This window comes from Schistocerca nitens, chromosome 2 (genome assembly GCF_023898315.1).
Source record: "Schistocerca nitens isolate TAMUIC-IGC-003100 chromosome 2, iqSchNite1.1, whole genome shotgun sequence".
NCBI classification, from domain to species: Eukaryota; Metazoa; Arthropoda; class Insecta; order Orthoptera; family Acrididae; genus Schistocerca; species Schistocerca nitens.
The window spans coordinates 457,061,792-457,089,243 of NC_064615.1; the positions used below are offsets into that span (position 1 = coordinate 457,061,792).

The following is a 27,452-nucleotide window of genomic DNA, read 5'->3' on the forward strand; positions in this document are numbered from 1 at the left end:
AATTCGTCACTAAGAGAGAAATATTCATTGCACAAAAGCGTGTAATCAGAATAATAGCTATAGCCCACCCAAGATCACCTTGCAGATATTTATTTAAAGAACTAGGGATATTCACAGTACCTTCGCAATACATATATTCGCTTATGAAATTTGTCACTAATAACCCATCCCAATTCGAAAATAATAGTAAAGTGCATAGCTACAACACTTAAAGAAAGGATGATATTCACTATTCTGGATTAAATCTCACTTTGGCACAGAAAGGGGTGAATTATGCTGCCAGAAAAATCTTTTGTCATTTGCCAAATAGTATTAAAAAGTCTGACAGATAGCCAACCAACATTTAAAAGAAAATTAAAAGAATTTCTGAATGATAACTCCTTCTACTCAATAGATGAATTCTTAGATATGAAGTAGTAATTGCAAAAAAATTAATTAATCAATTAATTATTTTGTGTAAAGAAAACTTGTGTTAAAGTGACATGTTCCACATCATTATGAAATGTCATATTCATTATCTATGGAACAAGGATTAATGTATGTATGTAAGTTTCAAGGACTATCATAGCAGAATCTTACTGAAAGTTTGCTCAAAAAACCTAAAGAAATTCTGGTCACACACAAATGCCACCAACATTAGTGTCAGCACACTGATGGATCACACATGAACTTAAATTGAAGGTAGGAAAGCAAAGCAAAAGCAGAAACACTGAATTCCATTTTCAAGTGTTCTTTCACTAAAGAAGATTCAGATGTACTTAGTGATGGGATAACTGACTGGCTTTAACAACCAATTGGCAAGTCAGCTGTTTTTCACTTGAATGAAAAAAATAAAATGAAACTAGTGACTGCGGTCGCATTCAGCTGTATGAATTTCAGTCACTCTTCAGGTTTGAGTGGCTTCATTTAATACTTTTTCAGCCTTTTAGGTTATACATGAACCATAACTAGGTTTACCCACTAGTTTAGGGGCAAATAAAGTGTTTTGTTTCACAGAATAATGAACAGAAAGAGTATATATGTAAAAAATGAAGTATGTTCAAAATTCATGCCTTTATTTACAAAAATAAAAAATTTTTCATACTGTTGGCATTAAATTTTGATTTTTTTTTGTTGGTTTTAAAAGGGGAATAACTGGTGCTGCATTACAGTTAAATAAAGGAACAATTACTTTTTATTTAAATTTATTGAAGCTCTGTCTGTCTCCTTTCCCACTGGTTTGCATCCATCACTGATAATTTTATTTTTGTAAACGATGTGACATGAACAGAAAGCATATAAAATGAATTATTTTATACATTTGATGACTTGATCACTTGCTTTTTAAGCATACACTGTCACTTAACAGAGTTTTTTTGTGAGAAATATTGATCATCTTTTGTTAATTGTCTTTGAATTTCTTTAATTAATATAGTTTCATAATATGAATCATCCCTGCAGATACTCTATATCCCATTGAATTTATCTTGAGGATCACTTCTTATCCACTCACAAGACTTTTTCCATTCCCATGCCACTAAGAATTTTGGCATTTTGAGCTACAGACAAAGTTAATGATTATGAAAACATCTGTTGGTAACCATAAACATGGATGAAAGCTGTACTGGAAGCTACTGATTTGCACTCAATAAAAAGTTTATATCAGAATGACAACAACAGTGACAACAAGCAATAACAGAGTGCAGTCAGCAACAGTGATTTAACAGTACCAAATTTTTCCACTCAGAACTGAATGTGCCAGACTGCATCAACTGTTTTCATTCTGTTGCTCCCATATACTGGTTTCACTGGAAAGAAATGAATGGATAATGATGTTATGGACACATAAAATGACGACTGACTGAATCGAGTGCTTTGTTCAGTTGCTCCTATGGACTGATTTCACCCAAAAGAATGCATGAATAATTCAACCAATAGCTAAAAACAACACTCCATTGTTTTCCAACAACCAGTTGAATAGAATGTTTTCATTCAGTTGTTCCTGTCACTAGAGGTGGTTATCCAGCTTATTTCTCATGCCACTACAAAGATAGCGACAAAGAGAGTAGTGTGGTGTTGAGAAACAGCTAAAACTGTTGAAATTAAACAAGCCTCCAGGGCATGATGAGATCCCTGTCAGACTGTATACAGAATCTACTGCTGAGTTGGCTCCCTTTTTAACCATAATGTATCATAGAGTCCTTGAAGAAAAAAGGACAAGTTGTACCCATGTACAAGAAGAGCAATGGAAGTCCACTTGAAAATTGCCTGGATGCGAAAGCCGAAACTAGTTATGCCCTTAAATAAACTGCATGTGAAACCCTATTTTCACTTTTCTCATATGGCATCCTAAAAGCCACAGATTAAACAGTTAGGTAGATGCAGTATTTCTGTATTTCTGAAAAGCATCTGACGTGATATCACACTATTGTTTATTAACAAAAGGAAAATTACGTGGGTTATCAAACAAAATTTGTGACTGGGAGAAGATTTGTTGGCAGGCAGAGAGCCAAATGTTATCTTGAATGAAGAGTCATTAGTAGAAGTAGAAGTAACTTTAGGAATGTCCCAAAGAAATGAATTGGAACCCTTGTTGTTCATGTTGTATACTAATGACTTGGCAGACAATGTTTAAAGCATCCTCGGACTGTTGCAGGTGATGCAGTTAACTGTAATGAAGTACTGTCATAAAAATCCTGCAGAAATATTCAAAGATTTCAAAATGGTATGAGGTTGGCAACTTACTTCAAATATTCAGAAATGTAAAATTATGCACTTCACAAATTGAAATAACGTAGTCTCCTATGAATATAATATCAATGTTCCACAATTAGCCATATCATACAAATACCTGAGCGTAACAATTTGTGGGGATATGAAATGGAATGATCACATAGGTTCAGTCATAGGTAAGGCAAGTAGCAGACTTCAGTTCATTGGCACAATACTGGGAATATGCAGTCAGTTTACAAAGGAGACTGCTTACATGTCACTTGTGCATCCTATCTTAGAATATCGCTGAAGTGTGTGATTGACCCAAACCCAATAGGACTAACAAGAGACACTGAATATATGCAAAGAAGAGCAGCATGAAATGTCACAGGTTTGTCTGACTAAGGGGACAGCATTATGGAAATGTTGAAAAACCTGAACTGGCAGACTCTTGTAGTCAGAAGCAATTAACCTGTGAAAGCCTACTTACAAAATTTTAAGAACCAGTATTAAGAGAAGAATCTAGAGATATTTGTCAACCTCTAGGGATGGTGAAAACCAAGTTAGATAAATTACAACATGCACAGAAGCATTTAAGTATTCATTCTTCTCGTGCACCATGAGCAATTGGAAAGGAAAGACACTCTAATATATACAGTGCTGAGTACCCTCTACCATGGAGTTTGCAATGATTTGCAGAGTATAGATGTAGAGGTATATCACAGTGATAAAGGATGGAATGAATATTGTGTGTATTTCACACTACAGTTTTATAATTCTGCATTATCATATAAATGGCTACCTCTGTACTTTTACAGTTAACAGATGTTGCTTAGTACATTAAACTACTTAGAGAAATGTAAATTCCCGTATTAAAATTGAAAATTATACAGTGAACTCACTCTGGGTCAACATTAGCAGTTGCTTCATCCAAAACTAATATCTTGTTGTTTCGTAGGATAGCTCTTGCCAAGCACACCAGCTGCCTCTGACCCACACTGAAGTTACTACCACCCTCTGTCACCATAAAATCCAGGCTTTGAACAGCTGATTTCAGTTCCACCTATACAGAAAATAAATATGTTTATTTGGGCTAATTTTATTCTTCTGATAGTGCCTGAATCAAACTAGTCACAAATAAAGTCAAATTAAGTCTACAAATATTTAGGTAACAAAAATCACATATCATAAAAAAAAGAAATAGAGACTGCAAGATGAAATTTATGCTACTGATTTTAGCAAATTGATCTTCAGCTGGAAAATGTGACGGTATTACAAACTCTTTCAAATAATCATGTGAACAACACTTTTAATGGTGTCTCAAATGTAAAGTGCACTTCCAGTACCTACAACCAGTTCTTTTTCACTTTTTCTATAGCATTAGTTTGCTATTTGTTCCAGTAGTAAATGGGGTAGTAGCTTATGGTATAAAAGGGAACTAAAAACAGGCTAAAAAAGAACAAAATAAAGTCTTATATTGCTACTCTACCAACAGCTTTGTTGTGTAAGTGATGTGGGAGGAACACAGGATATACTACACTACATCCCACCCCCACCCACGCCCCCCCCCCCCTCCCCCTCCTTAAAATTCCCCATTCCAGAAGTGTGAGATTCTGCAATCATATATGAACATGAAGAGATATTATGTGAAGTTCATAAGCTATTCCTTTACTGGGGTGATGGCTTCTATAATGTACACAATCAGTAGTACTGTATATTCACTCTATGGCCTAAACCATATGCAGAGAAATAGTGATCTATGATTTTGAATTCTGGCAGCCAACATATTCTTAGGAAATGAGATATTTACAATATATGCTGACAAGTCCTTCTATATAAAGCCTCAATTCTACATTACATGTTGATACTTTGATCCACAGATAATTACATATCCTTCTTGCTTAAGTAATTTCATTCATGTCATTTTTCAAAACATTTAGCCAGATACAGTATATTACATTTCACTTTGCCACTTAAGTGCACGGTTATCACCAGACTGTTCTTAACTGCATTTGCTTTTCTTCCATTTCTGTCATACTTCAGGCTTTATAAACCTTGTATACAGGACATTGCAGTACAAATATAGCAAGGCAAATATTATCTATTGTATCTATCCATAAGAGCCATCCAGATTTGTTACAACTCCAGATTATGTTAGTGGTATGAGAATTTGTTTTTGAAACACATTTAATTCCATAAAATATAATTTCTACCAACTCTTGCCACCTCTTCTTCACTTCCAACACACAAACAATCACGCATGTGCCAACACATGCACAGTGCCATTGCTTTCTCAGTTTGTCTGTTATGTTTACTTTCGTTTATTTTGTCATACATGTTATCAATTTTTCTCTTAATCCTTATTGCTTACTGCATTTCTCTACACTACTTAGTGTGTTTCATATTGATGTGTACACTCTCCCACTCTTGCTATTTATTGGTCTGCTAGCATCTAAACAACACTCATAAACGAATTGTCAGAGGCATTAACGAGCAGCTTTCTTCAAGGAGAAAATGTATTTCTTCAGACCTCTCTTATGAAACACTTAAAACATATTTTGCTTCTACAGGTCTGATTTGACAAAACCATTTTTTTAGTATCAGTAACTATTACCTCTTCCAAAGCACTCCACAGTAAGTGATCCTCAAATTCACCAAAGGGGTCCAAGTTTGATCTCAGTGAGGCAGAAAAAAGAACAGGTTCCTGGGGTATAATGGAAATATGCTTCCTCAGATCATGTAGACCAATACTGCCAGTTTCAATGCCATCAATTGTAATTTCTCCTTTTACTTTAGCTAGGCGGAATAAAGCTGATATGAGAGAGGATTTTCCAGCACCAGTTCGTCCCACAATTCCAACCTGAAACAAAAAAAAAAAAAAAAAAAAACAAAAAAAATGGAAACATATATTCGCTTGCACTTCATAAATTGTGAAGCCATTAGCGACAACTCGTATGCTAGACGTGTGTTTCAACAACTAAATAGTACTTTGACAATGAAATGATGAAGAATGCCTGGCATTCTCTGTTGTCCATAATTTTACTAATTATGATTAAAAGGTGAGTTTGCTATTTACCTTATGCCTTGGTTGAATGACAAAGTTTAGATCCTTCAGGACTGGAGGATCAGCTTCACTGTATTGCAGACACATATTCCTAAATTCAATGCGTCCACTAGATGGCCATTTTTCATCTGGTTTCCTTCCTGTGATTAGAAAAAATAGTTTTATTGTGGATGATATTTATTGTAATAACTAAAACTAATGAAACCAACTAGCCTATAAGAAATAAAAAAACATGGCTCAGAAGGAAATTGCAGACCTGTCCTGTCTTGACCAAGCCTGTTTGGAAAAACAATCAATGAATTATAGACTAAAAGAAAATTCTCATCTCATTCATTCATGGAGTTATATACCACAGTTTCCTGCATTGTGTGTACAACTTTAATCTGACGAGATATGACCAAGTTTTATACAGGATGTTACATTCACATTTTTTCACTTTCAAAATCTAAGTGAGACGTTTCACAGGTATGAGATATTTAGATTCATGAGTCAGCTAGAATTATTCCTTGCTGCTACTCATTACTTTATTAATTTCAGAAATGCCATCATGGGAAAGAGCTTCAGGGATGTGAAACAAGTTAAATTAAACATTAACAGGCAAAAGCACTCACTGCAGGCAACTGCTAACCAGTGCTACTCTCTTCACATGAGATAAATATGAAGATTAATTCTAGCTATTACTTTGTTTTTACAGCAATGGCTTGTCAAAATAAGTTTCTTCGAACAAAGCCACTGCTCTGCCTCGACACTAGAGAGCTGGCCTTTTTCTCTGATAGTGTAAACTAAGCATCAGTGTTCCTTAACACAGAAAACTATCAGCTGTCTGCATAATACTAAAGTTAAAACCTGTTTAGAATGAATATTATCTACAGCTCTAAATATTCTAATAAAATATCGAATAAATGGGTAATAAGTTTTTATTTTACATTTGCTATAAATATTTACAGTAAGGAAAGTGGTGGCTGAATGTACATAATTTAGGAATAAATGAGGCCACTCAATGAATAGCACAAGCATTGAGTTGTCGACAGGCGCGCACAAAAGAGAGTAAAAGGTTTGCTAGCTTTTGGAAGAAATTCTTTGATGAACTAGCATACAAATACACACATTGTGAGCCCAGCCGATGTGTGTGTGTGTGTGTGTGTGTGTGTGTGTGTGTGTGTGTGTGTGTGTGTGTGTGTGTGTGTGTGTCTGCATGCTCTAGCACATCAAGGGATTTCATCCAAAAGCTAGTTATCTTTTGTGTGCGTATATTTCCAAGTACCTGCCTGGTGTTACCCAACAACTGATTAATGATTTTTACATCAGAATATAAACTTCCATTCCAAACCCTAATCTATATGAAAATAGTTTATGCTTATAATATTGTGGTTGTGAATTACACAGTTCATTTTAAATAAATCCTTATTACTAAGTAGAAACACATTAAGGAGTAACTGTATTGTTATGTAAATGTGTAAGTCCCTAGGCCCACATAGAGGCTTCTATTTGGTTAAGGCTTGTGCAAGGTGTTCAGTTATCAACTTCACACAATATTTTTGCTGCAAAATTCTTTAGAATAAATACTGGCCTTAGCAGCACATCTAAGAAAACCATGCTACTGGATAGCATTAAGAGAAAGTATGTAAAGCATTTCAGTGAGACTGTCTGCAGTTAAAAACCATGAGAGATATCTGTAAGTGAAAGTTGGCAGAGCTGATCCAGCACCTGAGCCACCCAGTTGGTTGCCTAAAGTTACACATACAGACCTTCATTTACTGTGTGCTTATTGATATCAGCTTCTGCTATTCGGAGGTCATTTTAATTCTGGTTGTCTATATAGCCCAAAAATTTCATATACAGACCTTCATTTAGTGTGCGTGTTGATATCAATTTCTGCTATTTAGAAATCATTTTAATTTGTGTAAAACTGCTTGATATTAGTTTCATAAGACTAAGTTAAACTGTTTGTTCTGTATCAGTTGTAAGTTGTTCAATTATTGTCCTGGTGGTGTCTGTTTTGGAACCATTTGGACCCTTTCTGAGTATATTTGTATGATCAATAATAATAGAAAAAAACAACAATGTGACTTGGAATTTGAGACTGCAGTTGCTGTAGAAAGCAAGTTTTACTACAGGACAAGAGAAATGTATTGTTATGCATTTTATGAAATGTAAAAAATAGTTGTAGCCTTTGGCAAAACCATTTATGAGTCATAACTAGTCAGTCACGTCATGATTATGCCTTGAAGTAACATACAACATGGTAATTTCTAACATGCTCAGTTGTAGATAAAGCAAATGGCAGGCTTCATTTTATGTGTATGATGGTAGGAAACGGCTATGTGTGTATAAGAGACTTGAAAAGTTCTTGTTTTCTTCCTACTGAAATACTGAAGTTTGTGAGATCCACATAACATTGAACTAACAGCATATAAGACTGGTGCAAATGGCAATGGTCTTGTTAGTGGATAGAGAATTTAACAGAAACACTAAAAAAATCTTAACTCACATCAGTTAAAGATAGGCTACATGTTATCAAAAGCCTTAGCTTGAAATTGCAAGAACAAGCCTTCAGAGTAGATACTATGTACATTTTTCAGGTTGGTATGGAAAAATCTTCATACATAGTACAGAAGTAGGATATTGAGAAACTTTCATAGTTAAAAAAATCTCATCTTTAAGTACTTCTAACACATTTTCAGATACATGCCCATGTGGCTCTCAACAGCTGGAGAAGAAAGATAATATAAGTTGAAAATTGGGGACCTTTTGTAGAATAAGTGACCTTCTTTTGTCCGAGAAAAATATATTTGTATCGAAGAATAAATACAAAACAACAGGGATCCTTTATGACCATGACATTTACAAAATTAGTGTTACTGGTTACTGACAATCAGCATAGCACATTGCGACTTTTTGTGACAGCTGTAGATACATCATCACACATGTATCAGTCAAATGATGTTGCTTATTTATGTGGGGCAAAGTACAATTTACAATTGTTCAGCAATGATTGCCCATTATTTAGAAATTCTATGTCTTAGTTGTTCTCAACACTGTAATCAAGTATTTAACTTATACTGTTGGAGTTCTGTGGATGGTGTTAGCTATGTATGTGGAATGGATGTAGGAGGTTTCAAGACTCAAATTATGAGTCTACTGATGTTCTGTGAAAAACATTTCTAATCTCATTCGTATCTAATAACCAAGAACAAATTTTACTTTGAGAAATTCAAAAAATTTTAAAACAATGTCATATGTATAATGAATTTCTGTTTATGAAATATGTGCAACAATTCAGAAACCTCACAGGACTGTGCACCATAAGAAACTGCTTAAAAAATTGCATACCCTCTTCAGATTCTAAACTTGGTTCCTTTTCTATATTGGTGTACTCCAGCACTCGCTCTACCGAGGTCATTTGGCTGACTACTTCAGTGATCTGCAGAATTCCATGTTGGACCATAACTGTCAGGATCAGTGACTGTGAGATAGCCAATCCTACATTTGCTCCTGGTACATCTGGAAAAATTAAATAAAACTTTGAAATATTGTGGAAGACAAATTTATTTTTTACCAAATTACATAAAAAATTTTGTACTGAGAATATGTTGTTTGTTGACTGCGAAGACTACAGGTAGCACAGACAGTAAAGAAAACCTTAGTTCCAGAGACTTAGTTGACCTAAGCTTTACTAGTCAAAAAGGTAATACAACTCAATTATTTTTTCCAGTGACTTAATGTGAAAAACACAGTGAGATTATCCCTCCCCCCATACCAGACCCACATACTGAAATGAAAGCACTCCAGCAATAAAACTGGAATGGTAAAAGAATAGCACATAACGTTAGTATCACTCAGTGCAATAATACTAAATCTGCAAACTGTGCAATACTATATCTTGAGTCATTCTGATCACAGTTACTTTATGCACTTACATCTGAGCTAAAAGAAAATGGCATAAGTAAATTAAAAGCCTTCAGATGGAAAACAGGAAAGTAATAGTATGCAGAACTGACAAAGGGCAGCTTCATAGTATGTCTGCATCTTTGTGTTATTCAAGATTTTAGACTTAAAAAGGTATGATGCCTGATTTACTCTTCAGTAAATCAGTAAATTGCTGACATTATTCTCAGTGCCTGCCCAGATGTAAAGTTGTACTTTTCTATTCTTTGTACATTTTTCCTCTCATTTTCTGTCAGTGGTACATCTTTTGTTTTTCATCTTTAACACCCAAATCTTAGTTCCAGAGTCATTTGCATTATTATAATTACTTTCTTTGTGTTTAATGTTCTTGAATTCTCTATTGTAAAATTTTTCATTTTTTCTGTCACAAGCTTCTTCCTCATAGAATTGCATCTATTAATTTCTTTTGACTGTGTATGTCAGTTCCTGCATCTCAGTGTTGCATTTTTCCAAATTCTTATTGATCTGCCTTTCTCTTCCTTACCCATAGATAAATTATTTTGTTTTATTACCAGCTACCAGAAATTTTACTGTGAAAGATCGTGACAGTTTTACTGGATTTTGCAACTGCTGGAACAGAGATTCAGTCTTGTGCAGTTGCAGAGAAAAGAAAAATGGGAGAGATTCATTTTCTGTAGTTGCATAGAAAAAGATCAAAATGTAAGTGGTTCATTCTTGTGGAAATGCAGAGGAAAGAAGACAAATGAAAGAGATTCCAAAGGACTGTACAATCAAACAGATCTCTGTAACAATAAAAGTAGCAGAATGTCAGTTAGTTTCAGTTAGCTAGTTCCATGGATCACTGATATGATAAGTTGTAATGATGTGGAACGAGTCATTTTACATTGACACGTATCAATGCATATGATCAACTGAAGTGACCATAGTTAATGATAACATATGTGGATTGAAAATTACATTGCACTTTGTCATGATCTAGATTTATAAGTGCTACACAAGCCATCCACCATCACTGCATAGGTATATCTACACAAAAATAAATTAAAAACCTGTATTAACTTACCTCCTCCGAGAACAAGAAAACTGAATGTGACAAGTGTAACAAAAATTGCACTCAAACAGTCAAGCCAGAAACCAAAGGCTGTTCCAGTAGCAATGAACTGGAACCATGCTGACGTATGCAGATCCTGTAAAGATAAACATCAATGTACACAAATGGTGTGCATAGTTAAAGCAGCTCTCTAATGCTTAACAACTGTATTATTTGAATTTCATATTCTACAGAGCAAGAAAATTATAGGTCAGCCTGATGTAATGTTTTGCATGCTTTGCACCAGTAGTAACTAGGTATGATAAGTAGTAGTAAACATGAATTTTGATACTGAGTGCAATGTTGTTTCACCTTTTGATATATACTAGAAGACAATGAACTTTCTGTATATAGTAATAGGGATTTTGTAGTACTGACACTTAATTTATGTAACTTGATTAGCAAAGTAGTTGGCTAGGTGATAATTTTGTTTACTTCTAACTTGTTTCAAATTATTCTATCACATAACCATCCAACATCATGAAACCTTTAGAAAAATGGGAAGCTGTGTGATTTTGCTAATTATAAAATTAATGAGTTTTTTCTGTTTGGAATCTTCCCACGTTTAAGTTCAAAAGATAAAAATTATATCTGAACACAAAATTCATTTGTGAAGGAAGTGAGTTCAACATACTTCACTCACTAAAAGAAAAAAATATTACATATATCTGTTTCATAGTTTGGACACCAGCAAAATGTCTCTTTTTTTTTTTTTTTTTTTTTTTTCAGAGTAGAAATAAAATTACTGCTTGATGGGTACAAACATTTAAAATAACTTGACCTATTGAGAAATGAGTCCTTGTCATGTTCTACTATTCTTTTTGTATGTGTGTTACAAAACTACAGTTTACTATTAGTCAAATTATTCCATGTAGGATATGCTTAATTATATCCTGCTTTATACACCTGATGATTTTCCTTTAAGACAAACTAAAAAAGATCAATTATTCCTGCTGTTAAACATGTTTTCCCCCTTTCAAGAAATTAGTTCTAAAAGCTTTTGTTGATATTTCTACTTACTTGGTGGCTGTCAAATTCTTTTCTCACTATATCCTGTGTGCCAGATGACCTTATTGTAGTGAGTCCATTTAATGAGTCTGAAAGATGGGAGAAAACAGGACTCCGTGCTGTTGGAAAGAAACAATGGTTTTTGTCATAGTGTCAAAATGGTTCCACTCAATTTTGTTTAAGATGTCTTAAACAAAGTCTCTATAATAGTTTATTGTAAGATGTAAAACAACAAACCGACTGATATGATTGCTGTTCTTAGTACACTGTTTATTTACTTTTAGATAGCTTTTGTACAGGGTAACATTAAACTAGCTGTAGAATCTTTTTGTTACTGATTTAAAACACTGTATGTCTCAGGTGAAATTTGCCAGTGTATGTTGACATCCATGCACAGGAACAAAACTGAGATAAACAAAACTTTCAATGAAGAGAATTTGTAAAGCATATACTAATTTATTGTTACATATATTTCAAAATGTTAGAAATTCATAGGCACAGACTTACTTATTCCTTCAAGTCTCTTCACATTTCGTGCTGTTGACATAAATACGCAAGAGATAAGATAGAATATGGTGCCAATCACGACCATTGGAAGCACCAACCAGTAGTTTACATACAAAACCATAGCAAATATTCCAGACATAACAAGGAATATCTGAAAATATGTTAAAAATTTATTAATACAAATCATGCTGTTTCAATATAAGTTTGAATATATGATATAGTAAATTTGAAATTGTGGGTTGTGGTGTGTAATCCACAAATTTGAAAGGTGTTGACTTTACCTGAATTGCTTCAAGAAGTGCTCTTGGAAGAAGTTCATCAATAGCCCCCATGTCCTTTGAAAATCGATTCAAGATTCTGCCAGAAGGATTTGTGTCAAAGAAGCGCATAGCTCCACGAAGAATAGAATCAAACATGCGGTCATGTAGTCTCATTGATGCATTCATACAAAGTTTGTAGAACAGCATTGACCGTGAGATGGTGAGGAGGATGCATGCTAACACAACCCCTCCATAAATACCGATGGATGTGGTTTTTGAGAACATAACAGGCACCTGATCATGTGTATTGTACTCTGTTGCTACTAATGTGCCATTCACGAAAAACTCGTATACAGGTTGACGCCGCTTTGCCTCTTCACGTGTCCTGCAACATTTTAAGCTTTTGCTAGTAATCAAAACATATGACTATATTTTTATATTAGTTAATCAACAAAGGGATAATAATTTTTTAACAGAATTATTGTTTTAAAAAAGTAAGAGAAGAAGTTAAACAACAATATATTTTTTGCTTACCAAGTGTAATACTCTCTCTTTAACGTGTGGAAGTATGGAAGTACAGCTGTTAATTTTCTACTAAATACATGAATAAACAACTAAAGAAAAGTACGAATGAAAATTAATTGTTCATGTTATTGACACCTATTTTGCTTCTGTGGTATTACAATGCCTGTGTTATTCGGAATCATATTGCAGAGTTCCGTTGGACATGCATGCATGTCCAAAGCAACAGGCAGCACGACGACTACAGCCGTTTTGGATGCATCAAATGTATTCACAGCTATGAATATGGACAACCATCAGCTGTAGAATGGAATGGCTATAGTGAAAATTTGCGAAGGAGGGGGCTTGAACTTGGATTTCCAACTTATAGCGAGCCTTACCATTTGTGTTGTCAACTGTTTGTCTACAGCCATATTCATACATTCATTATGTGTATTCCCATACAGGAGGCACATTTTACCTGAAAGTCGCTTGCCTGGTTTTGGGGCATAAATACGATATTGCAGTCCATGTGTTATTCTGAAATATGATGAAAAGTTCCTTTGGATCCTCCCTATAGATCAACGACAGTTTGTCTGGCACACTAGCCAGCCCGACAGTTCTTTATACTCGTTACAGGAAATTCTGGGTTGGTCCAGCTGTAAATGGTTGTGACAAAAAGGGCATCCTACCAAGAAAGTTAAAGTAAAATGAAATTGATAAATAAAGGAAGCAGTGGACCCCACACAATGAGATAAATGCTTGCAAAGCAAGACATGTATTGTCTTAGAGAGTCTTCAGTTATGCATTTTTGGTAACCCTTCTACCCTAGAAGAATGTACTGGTATGTGAAGTATCCATTGTATTCCTGTGCACCTGCAGCTAAAAAGTAAAGGTAACATTTTATGAATCCATTACAAGTTACTTCCAGTTACACAACACTTCACATTCTTCTGTCATGCATTGTTTCAGATGGTTCAGTGATTTATTATATTAAATGTGTTAAAAAACAGAGGAACATGTGGTTTTTATTGTGTGTGTGTGTGTGTGTGTGTGTGTGTGTGTGTGTGTGTGTGTGTGTGTGTGAGAGAGAGAGAGAGAGAGAGAGAGAGAGAATGGATACACACACTACCATTCGAGTTTCTGCTTCACACACACACACACACACACACACACAATTTTCTCACTACCAATGAATTAAATACATTAAAACTTTGTCACATTCACAGCACTGTGTGCATTTCATAAATCATAGTGAACTGTAATTGTCTGACAGACATTTATTATCCAACTTTCTTAGCCCTAAATAAAAAGTCTAGAGTGCTATGTTTTTAGTTTGTACTAACCAATATGTAACCCAGTAGTCAGCACCACTTGTTGCTGTTTGAGCAATGATTAACATAGCTGCAACAAAGAGCAGGAAGCATGCATTTCCACCTGCTCGCAGATATTGTCCATATGCTGTCCAGCTGATACCTCCAGTTGTTCGGATCTCCTTGTTCTCTACAGGACCTCGCAAGTTCTTGACATCTTCTTCTTCTTGGGTGCGACTCTGAAAAAGTTCTTAGTTGAAATATTTTGTATATTACATCTGATTCTACTGAAATAATTCCTTTTTTCTCAGCCTCATGAAGTTTTGTATTAATTAACACAAAAATTTCTCTGTGTGAATGAGCTGAATAAAAATTGGATCATTTCAACTTTATTACACTGCGAGTACAGAATGAACTGCATATATTAACAATGTAATCACTATTTGTCCACATATGTGAACATTTTATGCCAGTATGTTGCATTACAATGGAAAAAATTAAAATGAAGACGTACAGGTTGGCCACAAGCATGTGAAGTTTCCAGTACAATCAACAGGAGGTGTCATCAAAGGATTCAAAAATGATCTTTCTTTAAGAATAGCACATACCTTCTTTATACCAAGAGCAGAGATAAAAAGCTGACAAAAGTAAGAAAAATAAATGGAAAATATTAACCAAGCCATCTTTCATAGTGTGAATTTATTTAGAGAAAGATAAACAAACTAGAATCACTGAGGGGACAGAAATTGGCAGTATTAAAAAAATTGTTCCAAGTAAGGAAAAGATAACAAAATATGTTGCAACATATAAAGGACAGATCCAAAGAGAAATTTTAAAAATGTACAGAAATGAGAAGATAATGATAAAAATAAGAAATATGTTGGAGAAGTGATGGTAAACAATATGCAAGATTAACACAAATTGTGAACAGGTGGGGGCAAGAGCTGATTGCTCTCCATGTGGCAAATTTCCAGTGTAAAGTTCTGAAATATGAGTGGTAAGAACAAAGAAATTTTTCCAAGTCTCATGTCTTGTGAAGCTGGCACCAATTTCATTCCCATATAGAGTATTTTATGTGTGTTATCAACAGAAATTATGTCACATTCATTCTTAGTGAAATCATATTGATTACCCTTTTGAAATAAAAAGGTAAAGAAATTGTTGTACTGATGGACCTTTCATTCATGTAACAAAAGTAAGTTGTGGAGGACCCATGGTTTTATCAGAAAGTTGTATGAGAAAATAGTGAGACAGCCAAAATTCCTCTGTATGGTGTGAGTAGAATGGTTAACTCCAACACACAAACAATTTGCTGCTTTGTGTTGAAGGAGAAAGTGAGCCTGTAACAAGTGGACATCATTCTTAGTCATAACGTTAGAGTTAGGAATTTTTTCTTATTGTGATAAGTTGTTAATAACATAACAGCATATTTCATAAGGGCATATATGTTTTGTGTAATGATATGTACAAGTTAGTTAATTGCTTGTACCAAGGATCATACTCAAATACATGTTATGATGTGGAATACAAATGTAACTGCATACTGTCCAATTACAATGTTTTTCCTCTAAAAATGTGTTAACTGTTTCTCGTATCGCAGGGACAGGCAAGTACACTGCACACATGCAGATCTTTGTCATCTGACTACACACTTCATCACTACCATGACACACTGTACGAGTGGAATGATGTGAAAATTGCAAATGTGCCACATTGTATTAGATGGAAATGCAGTCACGCAAGGAACACTGAATAAGTTGCATATGGCTGATTTCATATTATGCTATATTAGGAAAGTCAAAAATCAGAAGCTCTGTACAGCTGGTCACGAAGAGCAATATATGTTGTTATTGATTGTTGGTATAGGATAATACGCCCACAAAAATAAAAATAAATAAAGCTTGGTTTGCAACTGGATTATACCAGCAATATTTTGCGGGCCACATTGCTTCCTGTAACATTCTTACAACTGTTACACTTAGGTACAGAAAGAGATGCAAAAACAAATAGTTTGTATAGCACACTGTCAGAGGTGGAACAATTGTTTCTTTCATATGTAGTTAGAATCAAATTTAATGATTTAGAACTACTCTCAATGCTGCAGTGGCTACATATCTCAATGACACAGATCACAAAACAAATTGTCAGTTATTATTTAATTCTTTGATTTGTGAAGACATAATAAAATTTATATCTGGCCCAACTGTTTGTACATGGACGTATACAGACCATTTAGAAGATTTTCATTACCCAGGTTGCTACATAATTGTGACTTGTTTAGCTTCATTGTCGAGAAAAAGATGTTTTGCATGTATGTACCACTGTAAGAATCAAATATTACATTTCTCAATATTAGTGTGCAAGCACATGCTTCTATCTATACAGAATTTATTATTTCTTCTTTTTATGTATCATACTTCTTTTCTATGAATGTGACAATTCCTCCTATGTCCATACTGGATCTAGAGCAATAAGCAGCTAATTTAGAAACCTATTAACATTTTCTATAGCTATGGTTATACGCTGTTCCGACAGACAAATGAAATCAATTTTTTCGAACTACTAGAGTCTTTTGAGTAAATTAACAAGTCATTTACTTTATTTGTTACTCCCTAATAGTATGTAGTCTGCCTCCAAGACACAGTGGTCAGAGTGCTACTACATGGAGGATCTGATTTGGTTCCCGGTACTGTCAGGGATTTTTCCTTGGTTAGAGGACAGGAACAGGGTTCATTCAGCTTCATGCTGTCAATTGAGAAGCTGCCTGAGTGAGAAGTAGCAGCTTAAAGGTCTAGGAACTCGACAACAGGTAGGAGAGTGGTGTGCTGACCCCACGTTGCATACAAACGATCCCACCAACGGAGGATGACACGGCAGCCGGTCATTCCCAATTGGCCTCTCTGGCCCAGGATGTGGAGCTTAGCTTCTAACAGTCTAACAAAGCAAAGTTGCTTCACTTCTACTCTACTATTGTAAGATGAATGGGAGTCTCTGTCAGTTTAATTTCTTTTAATACTGTCCGTGCGCTTTTTGAATTTGACCTTAAAAATCAATGTCTCATCTGACTCCAGTAATCACAGCAGCGATTTGGCTTTGTATTGTAGGTGTGCACCTTATGGTTTTTGCTAATAGATGTGCTAACTTGTCTGTAACCTTCCTACTAGGATATCTAGTATGGTACGTTTTTACTGACATCTACAAGAGGTATCCGAGTGTACACCACATATTACTCTTAGTGCAAACTTTTGGATGATGGAAGTTTACTTCCTCTGATGTGCATCCTCCAGTTTATCAATCGCAAACAAGGCAAAAGCTGTTGTACTGGTGCACTACAAAGATATTTGCAACATCTTATTTCCAACTAAAGTGATTAGAAACAGGATTATCAACGTTTTAAATACAAATTTCTGTTTACCGATAATGGAAATTCTGGCTGGAAAACCACATAAAATAAGGAAAAGGCAACCATTTCCCTACAGCATACCAGTGTGTGACAGACAGAAACACATGATAGAAAACAGTTAACACTAGCTTTTGAGCTCTTGCTCTTTTTCTGGTATGAGTACACACACAACCAAATGGTCACAAAAATATACATGTAAGAAGTAGTGGTGAGATTGATTATTGAATCTCAGTTACTGTAAGCAGTTGCCTCAGTAGATGAATGTGAGGAGGGAGTAGGGAAGGATGCCAAGGTAAGGAGGGGGTACCTGCTCAGTTAGCCGTGCAGTCTAACACGCTGCTTTCCAGGTGGGAAGGCATGCATGTCCCTGGCATGAATCTGCCCAGTGGATTAGTGTCAAGGTCCGGTGTGCCGGCAAGTCTATGGATGGTTTTTAAGGCAGTTTTCCATCTGCCTCAGCGAATGCGGGCTGGTTCCCCTTATTCCGCCTCAGTTACACTATGTTGACAATTGCCGTGCAAAAACTTTCTCCACGTACGTGTACACCGTAATTACTGTACCATGCAATCACTGGGGTTACACTTGTCTGGTGTGAGACGTTCGCGGGGCGGGGGATCCACTGGGGGCCGAACCACACGATAACCCTGGGAACTGTGTGGGGCAGTGGTGGGGTGACTGGACTATTGTAGCCTTTTGTGGGGTTGTATACAATTGCGTGCTATGGCGAGGATGAAGCCTCTCTGTTGTTTCTAGGTTCCCAGTTCCATACAATACAATACAATACAAGGAGGGAGTAGCAGGGTAGTATGAGGCAGGTCTTTCACCAAATGACTCAATGGCCGCATGACAAGACAAAAGGAGCTCAGAGAATATAGGGTATAAGGGACACAGAGAGGGAGAGGGGTAGGAAAAGAGACCGGTGGTGAGGAAGAGGGAGACAGGGAGGGAAGAGAGTAAGGTGGAGGGGTGAAAAAATAGGAGGGAGACACACACACAGAGAGAGAGAGAGAGAGAGAGAGAGAGAGAGAGAGGTATGCTCACATGGGGGGGAGCGGGGGAGGAAGAATGCAAGGAGAAGGCTATGCACAATCTGGATGAGGAAGGGAGTGGTGTAGACAGAAGAGAGAAGGGAAAGGTAATGTGAGGCTGTCAGGCTGTGGGAAACAAACTAATGGAGTTTTAGGCCAGGAGGATTGTGAGAGCATAGAGTAAATTGGAGAGAGAATTCCCACATGTGCATTTGAGAGAAACTTGTGCTGGAAGGTAGTATCCAAATGGCCTGTGTTGTGAAGCAGCTGTTGGATCGTTATTGTTGTGGTGCATAGCATGTTCTGCAACTGGATGGTCCAGTCTGCGGTTTGACACAGTTTGGAGGTGGCCATTCATGAGAGTAGACAGTTGGTTACTTGTCATGCCCACACAGAATGCTTAAAGTAATTGCGGTATAACTTATATATAACATGGCTGCTTTCGCATGTAGTGCTGTCATGTATTGGCTAAGAAATGCCTGTGACTGGAGCATGGTAGGAGGTTGGGAGGATGTATGGGACAGATCTTGCCCCTAGAGAATGATCCATGGGCTGCAGGATAGGGAGCCAGATTGAAGTAGGGATGGACAAGGATATTCTGTGGGTTGGTTGGGTGGTTAAATGCTGCTTGGGTGACGTGGGTAGGATTTTGCTTAAAGATATTCCTCATATCAGTGCACGAAAAGAGGTAGTTGAGGTCTGAGGAAGGATGTCGTTGAGCTTTTCAAGGCCAAGGTGACGCTGCATGATGAGAAGAATGCTTGCCGATGGCTGGTTAACAGGATTACTGGGATCAGAGGAGGAGATGGCATGGAAGATCTGTCTATGTTTGAGCTGATTCTGGTAAGGTTATCGGTATAGTTCGACAATTCGTGCTTTCCACTGCAGATGCTATGTCCACAGGTGATGAGCCTGTAAGGAAGAGAGAGCCATCTGTATGGTTGTGTGTCTGAGTGTGTACTGTAGTTAGATACAGAGCAATAGCTCAAAAGCTAGTCTTAATTGTTTTCCTTACATGTTTCTGTTCTTTAAATGCGAACATTTTAGGTTAGGCTTTACCGTAACTGTTATTGACATTAAATGAAACAACAAGTTTACTGTTTAATGTTCCTGTACATTTTGCGCCAGTCCTCTGTAGGTAATGGGCTTCTACTTACTTTCTTTCTCAAATGTTACATTGTTAAGTAAGTTCATCCTGTTCTGAACAAAATTTCCATGAATTTGTTTTATCCCACTTTAATTTTGTAACAGGAACCAAACTTTATTTTTGTGAACATTTCATTTATCATCCCTTCTGTTGGTGCATCTGTGCTAGACTGCATTAACATGTTTTATCAACAGGCATTTTCACATTATAAGATGAAGGGTTATTTTTACATAAAAAAAGACAAAGATTATGCACAATAACGAAAAAGGTGATTTGTTATGCAAACTGTCAGAACCGCAGAATATTACTCTTTTATTTCCGAACAAGTTCTTTCTTCTGGTGAAGTCACTTTATACGGATTGTCACAGGGTTTAGCATAATTCTTCATTCGAAATCATTCGTTTCCAGTCATCCACTGTGCAGTCACGTCACTCTTTGCACCACCTCAAACTAGTGAAGGTACCTTTGTCACCAGGAAGGTAAATGAAATTGACTTGTGCCTATTTACAACTTTTCTATAAAGAAACTGTCACCAAACACATTGGAAAAAGAATATAAACAATTCTTGCTGCAAATGACCTGACCTTCTTCTTAGCTGCATGCTTGGGGGAAAACTCAAATTAAAACAGAGAATAGTACCATGTAAAAATGGTGCATTACATATAGAATTTATTACAATTATATGTGCAGAATGGGCCAGTAGTGTTTTGCTTGAAATGTTGGTCAAGAAGGTAACAGATATTTCAAGCATAATGAATTCCCCATTGATTCAATATAGTTCACCATTCTCAACTACTTCTAGAAACATTTATCAGGAAACTCACAGTTGTTGACATTTCAGAGACAAGTCTCTGCCTTTTGGGTGGTTCATCATCAGGCTTCTCTTCTTCATTCCCAGCCAGCAGCTTTGCAAAATTCAGGCCACTACGTTGCATCTCAACAAATGTACCTTTATTTTCAATACGACCCTGCAAAAACATTTTTTTTACCATTTAAGTCTCTCTGTCAAAGTTTGTTACAACTAAAGTCTAGCCTGTATCAAATACAACTCTCACTTTGCAACAGTACAAGTTACAAAAATCAGCTTTACTCTTTAATATATTACATTATTTTCTGTAATGTTTTTGCTGTCTCTGCATATTTATAGCTATAATATTAGCAATAGTGTGTACATTACACATAACCAACTTTACAGCTGTTCTTGCAACTTCTCTTAAATTAGATATGTATTCATTCATAGGTGCTTACGTTGTTCAGAATGACAATGATGTCAGCATCTTGGAGGTACTGCAACTGGTGAGTAACCAAAATCCGTGTTTTATTTGCAAGGTAAGAGTTTATGCATTCATCAAAGAGATGTTTTCCAACATGAGTATCGACAGCTGAGAGAGGGTCATCCAATAGGTAGATGTCTGCATTGCGGTACACAGCTCTGGGAAAAAAGTGTCCGTTGTTGGCCTTTACATGAAATAGATGATCAAATATCATGTTAAAATAATGTTACATTATTCTGTCTTCTTTTTGGATGACAATGTTGAAGGAACACATATGCACCCATACCCACCAACCATATTAGATATATTCTAGAGTATGTCCTTCAGCTGTGTTGATATTCTTGGAGGTATTGAGATGAAATAAATATGTATAAAATTTTAATACAACTTTTCTGTAAACAAATCTGTTTCATAGTTAAATGAAAAAAAATCATGGTAAGGATATACTCTGTTCACTAATACAAGCAATTTATTTTATGAATAACTGGATGTGCTGCAACATTATTCATAAGATTCTTGCCAGGATCAACTACATATTTAGTATTAAGTGCATTCCAAAAGAGTGACAGAAACTTTATTGTAATGTAGTACCTTGCCAGATTAATTCTTGCCCTCTGACCACCACTTAGAGAAATTCCTTTCTCTCCTACAAGAGTACGATCTCCATATGGCAACATCTCAAAGTCTCTTTTCAAAGCACACACTCGCACTACCTCTCGGTATTTCTCTGGGTGATATGGCTGTCCAAAAAGAATGTTTTGGCGAACCGACCCAACAAAAATCCATGGTTCCTGGCAGGCATATGCAATAGATCCTCCAGTGATCATATGACCTGTCTTGAGAGGTAGTTCACCCAGGACAGCATGTAGCAGAGAACTCTGTGGACATTAACAGTGATACTATATGCAAATATCTGTTCAAATATGTGTTATTGTTTTATTATTTTATGAATAAAACAATCTAGATAATATTTTCTTTAACTGTTGTGATTGGTGTTGACCAAATTATCTCATCTTCTGATGTAAACTAAAATAAAGGACTGTTGCCACCATTGACGTCAGCTGATGTGCATTGTTACAACTTACAACATTGCACATGAACTGATGCCAGAGGTAGCAATAATGCTTAAGATGGAATCTTTCATGGGAATTTTGAAATGCAGTACAAGTGTGGAATAAGATGGTCTGATATTGTGAATGACTGATCACAGGAAATACATGTTGTGTTATTTTCTAACAAGGAAGCAATGAAGATGTGAATGCACTACAAATGCATTAGAAGAAGGTACCTTATAATTAAAAGTTGTTTTGCATGACACTTCTTGCAAAAACTCACCTTTCCAGAACCAACAGGTCCTATAACAGCACACAGCTGTCCTGGTTTGACAGTTAGATTGATGTCACTCAGTGTGTCATTCTGTGAAATACGGCTCCATCGTGCACTTGCATCTACCAGCTGCACACCCGTTGGTGCCATCTTTCGTGTCAGTGTGGTATTGGCATTTGGCTCTGGCAACCCATCATTTTCATCCAGAAGCAGAAATCTCTGTGAAAAAAGAATACCCATCATAGCAATTTTCCAATTACCTGTAGGAAATTGTGGAGAAAGAGTTCAAGAGTTTGCAGTTAAAGAGCCATGTTATATGATCTCACTACTATATGAGTATCACTAATAATTTGAGAAATTTCATATTACCGTCTTGAGCTGCTGGTAAAATACTTTTTAGCATGACTGTGTACACTCTCTTGCACAGCTTTTACAGACTGATCATGTAAATTACGTTACGATATGATGACAGTGTAACATTCATGGTTTCATCCCTGGTTGGTAATGATTTTATATTTTGCTGAACATGACACTATGAATACTTTTATGAATCTGATGATGGTCAGATGACAGAAACTGAAAAGAAGTATTTTATCAGCAGCTCAAGGTGGTAATATGCCATTTTTCAAATGTATAAGAGCTATGGGGAACCACATCCTGAAAATATATTGGGATACTAATAACTTACTTATTTATATTTTTATAACAAAATGGTAATGTACGTTTTCTGTGTTCATTTTATCTACAGTTAAAAAATGAAATGTGGTGAAAACATAACATATTTATACTCTGTGTGTTGCCGTAGTGCAACTATATGATTCAGGCTGCACACTCACAAATCTGTTTTGCCCTTATGCGAAATAAATTTTATACATGAACAGTTTGTTTTTAGCAAGCAGTCTGCTTTTGGTGTGCATACAGTATTGATGTGAATCTTCTGCTTTTCTACTAAGTGACTGATTGTATCTATGCTTTGCGTTAGTCTGTTGAAAATATAATATTTTATAGTACAGTTGAGGATCTGCCATCTTACACTGTTCATTTGTGGCGACAGTTAGTATTATTTTATACAATAGATACTTACACTAAAGCTTTTTGACGTAACTTTTTCATAAGAGGAATATGATGATTGCAGAGTTCATATTCACAGATAAGAGTACCGAATTAGTATGAAAAAAGTTGCTGATGAATATTCTCAGCACTCCTCATATACTGCAGGACAGTTATTAGCAGTCAGAAAGGTCACTTGGTGATACTGCTGCCCATAAAGAGCAGAAACTTTGTGTCCCTCATCTTTTACCATATTTTAAGCTGTGTGGCTAGTCATTTCTACCTCTTATCTATACTGTACGACTTTCCATCTTTTCCTTGGTTGCTCCAGTGGTCTTCAGCCCATTTTCTGATATATATATATATATAACTTTGGGAATATGAGTATGGTGAATTCTGTCTAAAGGATTTATCCCTTTTGGTCCCATCTGTGTTCTCTTAAACTCAGTGTTTATAACTCAATCCTTATTTCTGCATTTTGTATCTTTACTTTCTTGCATACCCAATTGTTATGCTCATAAACTCATTGATGCTGTCTGTACTCTTATTTACTCCTCTTTCTTCAGCATTTGTACTTCACTTCTGGTGGCATGAGATGAATAGTCATGGTTTCTGCTTCTAAATTGCAGAATTTTGTTCTTTGTCACTCTTTATTTTACAACCTGAGACCATTCTCCCTTTTATGTGTTCTCTGTCATCCTGTAGTCCAATCCGTTGTAGATTACACACATTTAAGCAATAAAGGTCACCAACTCTGAATAATTCTTGTGCTCTTTTTGTAGGTGACTGGGATATCTGTTTCAGCTTATGAGAATACTTCCCTGCTTAAGTTTAGTGGAAAATTATAGTGGGAAGGGCAGAGCTAAGTTGGTTTAAAATGCTGTGGAAGGCCTGAGACTGATTTGGTAAGGATTTGGAGCCCTGCTGCATATTAGGGATGGCACTTGTTCCTCAACACCATTAACACTGACACCTATATGTCACTCATTTTTAAATTGGTATGACAACTGAGATAATTAATTTTTTTTAATGTTGTCATTTTTTATCCTTGTGTCATCACATATCTGCATGCAACAGTGGTCCTAATTGTGTTAATGTATTAATAAAATTTCTTAATTGTTTTGTGAGATTGCACAGTAGTTTGGAGGATTCAAATATTTTCCTTATGACAGCCAAGCATACTTTAGTTAAATTCTACATTTCTATACACTGCTGTGTGTTCTATTTTGTATTATTATTTTAGAAGTTTATACAGTAGGGTTTATGTCAGCTTTAACATGCTTGGGTAGTCGCATGCATTAGCATGCTGCTTCCAGGAGTCAGCATGCCAGCCAGCCTGGTTGTGTTTTTCAGTGGTTTCACACATCCAACTACGTAAATATGATGCTGGTATCCATGTTCCTCCTCGGTTACATGATTCAAAAACACTATAAAATGTTCACACACTTTCACATGGGATAACACTAGATGCAGAGATGTAGTACACGGGGTGTGAGAACCAGAAGGGCATCCACAACATCTCCAAATCCAGATTAACATTCTGATCCTGTAGAGACGCAGGATAAGGCCAGGAGAAAGAAGGCAGTCTCAGACACCCTTAACTACTGTTCTGCATACAATTTTTTATATACTGTAGCTTGATCAGCTATCTGTCTGAAGTTGAGTTCAAATTACATTATTTGTGAATGAGAAATGCCAAGGCTACATTATTACCGAGTTTACGTAACTTGCAAATTTGTGCTTGTTTTTGTAACTTTCTGTATCTTAAATGGATACTGTAATGCCATCAGTTTTATGTTTGTAACAATGTATAAGGGGTGACCAAAATGTTTCATTTGTCAGCATTGCTACAGCATATATGCTACACAGCATGACTTTGATGTGGGTATATAAGCACTGACATGTGGACCAGGGATTAGTTTGGCATTTGTGTGTTTCCAATGTGCATTAGTAGAAACAAGAACTATGCTATTATTATGAAATGTGTCCAGACAGGACCAACATGCACTTATACTTTTATTGCCAGTCAAAAAGTGGGAGACTTTCGAGCAGCCATCCTATGTCCTGATCTCTACCCATGCAATTATCACACCTTCAGTCCCTTAAAAAAGGCCTTGAAGGGTCGACAATCCTGTTGGATGAGGATGTACAGCAGGCAGTTACAGACTTCTTCACACAGTAGGACACATTCTTTTACCAAATGTATGTCTTCAGCCTGGTGCATCAGTGGGATTATTGCCTCAATGCTCATGGTGATTTTGCCTGATTGGCATATCGATTCAGGACTTTGAACGGGAACTTTTTGATCATCCCACATAGTTGAGAGTTAAACATCTGATCTGCTATTCTGCCTGTGGAGACAGTGTAGAAATTAACAAGTTCATTTGGCCAGGGGTCCACAAGGAATTCGGCTGCAGACTTTTTGCAGGGACCGTATCAGTATTTGCCTGAAGTGATTCGGACTAACGACGTTATAACAATGAACAGTAACTTTTTTGTGTGGGTGGGGGGGATGAGAGGGATAAACCGTGTCCACAGAATAGCATTAATCGGCTGGAAAGTAAAGGCGACAATAAAATGTTGTCATGTTGTGGAAAACGTTTGTCAACGTCAGACTCTTTGGTCAGTGGAATTATTCATCTAGACTACAGGTATGTAATCTAAGGATTGAGAATATTAGAGAACGGACTCGAGATCGTGTAAAATGAATAAATTTCGTTTTGAATTGGACTGGAGCTTTCCATCGTACGCTCGTTTCGCTCTGGAGCGGTTGACTGCTGGAAGTTGCCTTCTACTAACCTGGTTTATCCAAGGCGAGAATTCTTACCTGTAAGCGTCTGATGGTGACGTAGGTTTCAGCTGCATTCGCCACGGCCAGAGAATAAAAGGACGCCATCGTTTGGTTCAGCACGTTGTAGAATTGCGCCATTGCAAAGACCTGAAAACATTACGTTTATTAAAGAACACATACACCATGACTTTCACGATTAAAGGAATCGCAACGTGTAACGATTTCAGCCAACTTCATCATAAACAGGTCACGTTCGTTTCTCCGAGACTCAGAAACACTACACGCGTTGCACAAGTTGTAGAAACTTCTGTACACTTCTCGAGGTTCTTAGCAATTGACACACTTGTCTTTGTTTGGAAGCAAACGAGAGAGAGCTGAAATCAGCAGGACCGGTTCTGCGGATTTTGCAAACAAGCCACTGACGTTATCATAAAATTTTACGATATATTTCGCGTACCGTGACGTACACAGTTTCCGAGTATTTTGCTGCATGGTCTCTCCTCATAAATTGTAAAATGCGTACCTTGTTGTCGATTTTTTTACTCGGTTGACAGAAAAGGAGCAGAGAAGAAGGCACGACTAACTTCACAGTTGTATCTTATATTTTACAAACTTGTTCGAGGTTTAATGTGCCATCAGCATTGAAATAACTAATATGCCACAGATTTTCTTCGTTTTGCGCAAGCAGTCTGTTGTGCATCCACTTTTTTACTCGGGGGTTTGTGCCGTGTTTATTGTGATGAAAAGGCACAGAAAAAGAAAACACAGATGCGACCGTGGATGAAAAAGTATCTAAGTGACAACGATTCAAGAACTAGATAGTGGCGGCGACGTTTTGTTTGCACGTTTCAGGAGGTCACATCGAGATTTTGGATTTTCTGCTTGGGAAACTGCAGCGATAAGGCTGGAAGTAACGTTTCGGTAGCTGGCAGTCGGCTACGTATATACCCATCTGAACGATTTTATTCGCATTTCAAAACATAGCAGTGCAGTAATTATTCCTGCAACTGGGAAATACCTATAGGAGCATTCTAGACTTTAGTTGAAGATTGATTGGCTTTCAATACTACGTCATTTGTATTTTTTTCTA

General features: G+C 36.4%; 1 protein-coding gene across 3 annotated transcripts in view; it reads right to left on the bottom strand.

Moving 5' to 3' along the window:
- Window positions 1-27,452, bottom strand: part of LOC126236342 (ATP-binding cassette sub-family C member 4-like) — a 296,791-nt gene that overhangs the window by 16,450 nt on the left and 252,889 nt on the right. For all 3 annotated transcript variants that reach the window (XM_049945568.1, XM_049945569.1, XM_049945570.1), the window contains 14 exons: window positions 26,399-26,509; window positions 22,531-22,740; window positions 21,787-22,073; window positions 21,170-21,353; window positions 20,746-20,889; window positions 14,377-14,582; window positions 12,551-12,914; window positions 12,270-12,420; window positions 11,775-11,881; window positions 10,728-10,851; window positions 9,089-9,259; window positions 5,768-5,895; window positions 5,306-5,551; window positions 3,594-3,754 (listed from right to left, as the gene is read on the bottom strand). In XM_049945568.1, the coding sequence (XP_049801525.1) occupies window positions 3,594-3,754; window positions 5,306-5,551; window positions 5,768-5,895; window positions 9,089-9,259; window positions 10,728-10,851; window positions 11,775-11,881; window positions 12,270-12,420; window positions 12,551-12,914; window positions 14,377-14,582; window positions 20,746-20,889; window positions 21,170-21,353; window positions 21,787-22,073; window positions 22,531-22,740; window positions 26,399-26,509 (2,594 nt within the window). The remainder of the gene's footprint in view (window positions 1-3,593; window positions 3,755-5,305; window positions 5,552-5,767; window positions 5,896-9,088; window positions 9,260-10,727; window positions 10,852-11,774; window positions 11,882-12,269; window positions 12,421-12,550; window positions 12,915-14,376; window positions 14,583-20,745; window positions 20,890-21,169; window positions 21,354-21,786; window positions 22,074-22,530; window positions 22,741-26,398; window positions 26,510-27,452) is intronic.